General features: G+C 44.3%; 1 protein-coding gene across 1 annotated transcript; it reads left to right on the forward strand.

Annotated features, from left to right (window-relative positions):
* Positions 1–624: 624 nt before the first annotated feature.
* On the forward strand, positions 625–5,512 carry LOC148395352 (zinc finger FYVE domain-containing protein 1). Its single transcript, XM_088381710.1, has 12 exons — positions 625–858; positions 1,616–1,912; positions 2,024–2,246; positions 2,326–2,543; positions 2,641–2,747; positions 3,049–3,157; positions 3,244–3,341; positions 3,419–3,536; positions 3,641–3,811; positions 3,888–4,080; positions 4,254–4,352; positions 4,447–5,512. The coding sequence occupies exons 1-12, from the start codon at positions 742–744 to the stop codon at positions 4,677–4,679; spliced, it is 1,983 nt and encodes a 660-aa protein (XP_088237836.1). The 5' UTR covers positions 625–741; the 3' UTR covers positions 4,680–5,512.
* Positions 5,513–6,293: the final 781 nt, after the last annotated feature.

Genomic DNA, 6,293 nt, shown 5'->3' on the forward strand with positions numbered 1-6,293 from the left:
GATGCACTGTGTCCATGCGCATAACCTTTTTCTATGAGGTCCTGCACCCGGCAGCTTTAATTATTCATTAATCAGGAACATTGAGAGGAGGGCAAAATTGATTCCTTCTGACATTCATGATTGAATTAGACTTGGACCTTCTCTAAGTCCCCGCAACTGCACTTTCCTATTACAGTTTTTCTCGGTTGTTTTGGTAAATTTCTCAAGTCAGAATTGAATTGCTCAAAATTATTTATTCAACTTTCATGTTATTGTCACATCAGCATTGCATAAAAAAATATAGGCCATGCTGGATATGTATTGAGTATATTGTAAATTTGAATGGCTACAGAAACGTTTGCTTAAATTTTTTATTTCCTAATCACAACACAAACCATGTATAAACAAGTAGTTATGTATTAAAACGAGACAAATTAGCTTCTCGTAATGCAAAGATAAGTTTAGCATGTTGCCTTGGTTTCCCACCTCTGGTCTATGTGCATTGTGCACGCTGCACGAATGCTCATTAAAGTTATTAATTTTAAATGGCATCGTTGCAATTTTACATTTGAGCCACAAGAGGGCAGACTCGGACCACCAACTGAAACGACGTGCTACGTCATCGTCTGCGTCCACATTGGCTCCTCCCCTTTCAACTCGGAATACACGCGCTGTTGTTTTGATTGACACCACGGGATTCAGGGCTTGAACTTTTGTTTTCCCCTCGTTCGTCAAGAACATGTATTAAGTCTCTAAACAACGATGTCTGAAGTGCTCATGGCATCAACGGAGGAAACATCACTGTGTCCAATGCAACTAGACGAGCATCCCGATGGTGTACGAAGCTTCCTGCTGGTCGATGACCAGGAAAACCTGCAGGTGAAGTTAGCTAACAATCGCTAACAATTAGCTGCTAAGCTAAGAAACGAAACCATAAACAACTCCGAGCTATGTTGTTAACTACGTTGTATTGTCAAATACATTCCTCTCGACACTTTTACCGTTTGTGCCAGTCACTGTGTCAAGCGTAAGTGTTTATTGTTGTGGCTGTTCTTGGAAAGTCTAATAACGATTTTGGTTTTCTAAAATAGACACACGTGACTCATCCAGAACCAAACAAACCGTTTTGGGGATCATTCTGTTGCTCATCAATGCAGTTCAATGAGCAGATTGTTTATTCTTTTCATCCATTTATATCTGGCTATCATGTCATGTTGCCCACTGCTATATATTTTTCTGCACTGGCTTAACCCAAATCCTAAACTGGGCATAATAAGTATTAGAAAGATAAACAGATCAACATAGATAGACATCTAGACAGTACTTGTCAGTCTCAATGGGCCATATTTTTCCCGTTATTTTTTTGATTAACTGTGATTAACTGTGATTTGCTGTGTGTCAGATCCAGACTTAGCTGGAAAATAAAAGCTGAAATGTTGATCCCCTTTCTCTTATTTGTCTTTGATATCAAAGCCAAGTGTTTTAAGTTAGCACCAAAAATAAAATAATCGGCCTTACAGTTCCAATAGTTCCAGAAGGGAGATTATGTGATAGCACTGTTTTCTAGATTTGCATTGAAACTGCAGCTGAACCATCCCGGTCCAGTCTAAAACACATTTCCCTGTTTTCCTTCCAGGTCCGCAGTGAGTCAGATTTTGTTGAACGGCTCAACTGTGCGGATGTGGGTGGTGTCAAAGTACTCTCCATCTTTGGGAACACCGGTGACGGCAAGTCACATACGTTGAACCATATCCTGTTCAATGGCGAGAGTGTGTTTTTTACATCCAAGTCCCCCAGCTCCTGTACGGTGGGTGTTTGGGCCGCTTATGAGCCATCCCTCAGCCTGGTTGCCCTGGATACCGAGGGCTTGTTGGGAGCGGGCTTGTTGGGATCAGCTACCAATCAAAACCAGAGAATGAGGCTTCTGCTCAAGGTAATTGTATATACTTGACTGCTTAATGCATTGTTTTATTTAGTTTGCATTTGTTTGTTTGCTACCCCAGCGAAAATGTTGTCATCAAGTTCCTCATCTCCATTCTTCCAGGTCCTGGCAGTGTCAGATATAGTAATCTATCGGACGCGAGCCGAGCGTCTACACAGCGACATGTTCCAGTTTCTGAGCAGTGCGTCGGGGGCCTATCTGAAACACTTCACCCCTGAGCTTCGGGCCCTGTCAAGCCGCTGCGGTTTGGATGTGCCCCTCTCATGTCTTGGACCTGCTGTCATTGTCTTTCACGAGACCATACGCACAGAGCCTTTGGGCCGTGGTAAGGATTGTGACAGATCGGCCGACATTTTTGCTGATTTTATTCCATATGATGTAACATCTTCTCATGTGCTGTTAAGATTCAAAGGTGGCTGGCAATGGCGACATGCAGCTCCAAAGGCGGTTTCATGATCTGGGGTTGGGTACCGATGCCTTCAGTTCAGTGCAGTACGTGGGCACCCAAACGGTCACTGCTCCAACTGACTACAGCCAACTGCTGGAGGCTCTCGGACAGCAAGTGCAAAACACTCACACGCGTTCGCCCCGCCATCCTGGCATCGTGTTTCGGGCTTTGCAAGTAAGCAGTGCATGTTGGTGTAATAATACACATCCATTAGACACAAACAGTACTGGAGGTTTGCATGCACGCTCAACAATGTTTTGCTTTTCAATAGGCCCTCAGTGAACGCTTCTGTGGTGACCTACCAGAGGACAAGCTGAATCTGCACACTTTCTTCCCAGATGAGTACTTCACCTGCTCTGCGGTTTGCCTCAGTTGCAAGTAAGTCAACGTTCTTAAAGTTCTAAAGTCTACACACCCCATTCAAATGGCAGGCATTTGAGATATTTCAAAAAAAGAGACCAAGATAAATCACCTCAAAAGATTTCCACCATTAAATTCCAGGGTGTCTCTCACCATCATAAAAAAGGTTTTATCTCATTATTAGAATCACTTTAATAATCAATATTCCAAACTTTGAGCATACACAGTGTGAGGCAAATGGCCCTTGCACGTGCTTGCTTGTAAAATTTCAAATCTGCTGTGTTGCTCTGATCGATGTGCTGTTTGACGTGGGCTCCAGTATTCGCTGCAAGAATGGAATGAACCATTTGCGAGACAGGGTCCCTCACATGGCAGATGGACTGTGCCAATATGCACACCAGTACAACAACAAAGTCCTTATCTGTAAGGTATGATACGCTCCTGACATCGCGATGTAAACAAAATCTTGTCTCGAGATGGGTTAGATTTGAATCAATATCGTGTCGCCCACCAGAGATGTTATGAAGGTGGAAGAGAAGTGACAGTTGTGCCAAAAACCTCGGCCTCCTCTGACAACCCGTGGTTTGGTCTTGCCAAGTTTGCCTGGTCGGGGTAGGTCTCGCGCGACGTTCTCCGCCATCTACTCCTTTTGTGTTGAATGTCCCCTTTTTTTTTTTTTTTTTTTGCAGCTATGTGTTGGAGTGTGCCAGCTGTGGCGTCATCTACCGCAGCAGACAGTACTGGGTAGGAAACCAGGATCCCGAAAGCAACGTCGTGCGTTCTGAGGTCAAACACGTTTGGGAGGGGGTAGGTCATCCATCCGTTGTTTCTTCACAAGATAGAATTTTAAAAGGCCATTTGTCGTTGGACACTGGCAATTTCTTTCAAGTAAACATTTTGCACACTTTCAGTCGGACACTTTCCTCACCAACCACCAAAATGCGGCCCAGAGGGTTCTGGATGGGATGAACTACGTGATCCAATCGGTGTCGGAATACAGCACCGGCCCCACTAAAGCTGTCACCGCTTGGCTCACTGACCAGGTGGCGCCACCGTACTGGAGACCCAACATGGAGATTACAGTAAGTGACTGACGCACAAACTCAAGAGATGAGATTTTCAGATCAAGAAAAAACAATACCTCGCTGTGCTTGTTAGGCATGTCACGGCTGTCAAAAAGCGTTTGAGGAGGCCGAGCGCAAGCATCACTGTCGGTCATGCGGCGAGGGCTTCTGTCACCTGTGCTCCAGCCACAGGATGCCGGTGCCAGAGAGGGGTTGGGGTAGCAGCCCCGTCAGAGTTTGTTTGGCCTGCTATCGTCAGGGAGGACCGCACGAAACCAACAATCAGGGTAAGACAGAAACATCCCACTGGTGACCTTTTCACTTTCGGAGGTTCAACCAAAGTTACACGAAAGGGGAGCCATTTTTTTGTGTCAGCATTTATTATTGTATGTTTGCACCGCTAAGCTATAAATAGGACCACAAGATGGATTAACTTTGTCTCTCTTTTTTTTTTTATTAGTGTGTAAAGCAGAGCCCCGTGGTCTCATCGCTCGCAGGGTGGCGGAGGTGGCTCAGTCCACTTTAGACATCTTCAGCACTGCAGTAGACTACCCACTCTGTGAGTTTCAAGTCATAATCACAATTCCAACTTCTGCATTTTTCTTGGCACTGCCAAAACTTTAGTCCACTATTTTCATTTGGCGTTTTTGTAGGCATTGTGAAGGATGTGGCTCGACCAGACTACTGGGTCCCGGATCAGGACATCACACAGTGCCACCAGTGCTCAAAGGTCTTCACTCCAGTCATGTCCAAGCACCACTGCAGAGCCTGTGGTCAGGGGGTGTGCGGCCCCTGCTCCACACACATGAAACCCGTACCATCAAGAGGGTGGGACCACCCGGTGAGAGTATGCGACAGCTGTGCCGCTTCCACCGATGGTCTCTGAAGTACGGCCCTTAAGTCTCCAATCAAACTAAATGACAATCTGATGCCCCAAAGAAGGGTTAATTTCAGAGGCTGGCCTGAATGAAGAAAAAAAAAAAAAACCTCTTCCGCCGTCTCCAATTGATTTTGCTCCATGTAGAAGCAAAACTGATCAGAGCTCAGTGGTCGGCTTTGTTGCAGATTTCAGCTGCTCTCAGTTGTCTCTAAAATATCGTGACGATGGCTTGAAGTCCTGCGCCAAGCAACCTGTAGGGGAAAAGTGGAGAACAAAAGAACCAGTGGGAGATTTTCACCTACTGCAGTTGTAAGTAAGCTCTGTTCCAAACATGGGAATAACTTTTGAGGCTCCAAATAATTGGAGGGGATTTTATTGTTCATTGATTAGACATCTGTCTGATGGGAATGTCCTGGAGATTGACGTATGGAGTTCACTTTGAAGATCAGCGTGACTGTGTCGTGTCCGCGAAATGTCTCCTTGCAATAAATGCTTACCTGTATGCGCACAGAAGCAATGCCCTTAAAAATTCCTAAATCACATATCATCTTTCTTGACCAAGCAGCCACAGTGTGGGAAAATAAATGGAGCATTATATTGAAAGACATTCCAATGTCTGAAATACTCTTTTGAGCAAGTTGGCCTGCCTATCTTTCTCTCAGGCTCATCAAACTGGATCATTAGGTTATGCTGATGGTTAAATTAATTATTTAGTGTAAGAAATACATAATGTTGGGACTTGCTGTGTGTAGGTTTCTATACCTAACAAAATTATCTGAAAAGTTTGTGTTTATTGTTGTTTCTTTTAAATAAATAAGGACAAATTGTCCTCCAAAACAGTCCTGTGTTTCTCTCTCCGCTCTCTCACTCACACTTGTTCATTTTAAATTACGATTAGAGGTGGTCAACTGGCAGCCTGAAACCACACTGAGTGACCTTGATAAATTGAAACAAAAAAATTGAATGTTTTTTTTTTCAACACACTCCACTAAAACAAAGATAAACGAAATCTGATCTCGAGGGCCCTCCTTGAATTTAATGCCTCTCGCCTGCTTGGTCATGTGAGTAATACTTAAAAAGTACACACGGGGGCACTAAAAGACGAGAAACCTTGTATAGCATTATAGTCAGGATTTTTTCATATGGCTTAATTGTAATGGCCATGTATAGGAAGGCTTTTTTTTTTTTTTTTAATTGACCATGTACCTAATGGAGTGTCCAAGTGACATCACAGATCAAACAGCCAATCAGAAAGTGGGGGTGAGGGCGGGTGTGGTACTTTTCACTTAAACCAGGAGTGCCAACCTTCAGTCCTCGAAGGGCCGCGTTCCAATATGTTTTCCAAGTGACCCTCGTTAAGCGCAGGTGCGTGAAAAGTTTTAGCTTCTTTCACGTTCAAAAGGAGCTAAAAGTTTTCACGCACCTGCACTTAACGAGGGACTCACACGGACACTCCATTAGGTACACCGCCATTTTCAAGTGTACCTAATAACAGGCCACTTTATTAGGGAAAGATCATGGTCAAAGGTCACAGGTGTCAAGCTCTAGTCCTTGGGGCCGCGTTCCAACATGTTTTCTAAGTTACCCTCGTTAAGCGCAGGTGCGTGAAAAGTTTTAGCT

This window comes from Syngnathus floridae, chromosome 7 (genome assembly GCF_059516105.1).
Source record: "Syngnathus floridae isolate MCC-2025c chromosome 7, RoL_Sflo_1.0, whole genome shotgun sequence".
Taxonomy (NCBI): domain Eukaryota; kingdom Metazoa; phylum Chordata; class Actinopteri; order Syngnathiformes; family Syngnathidae; genus Syngnathus; species Syngnathus floridae.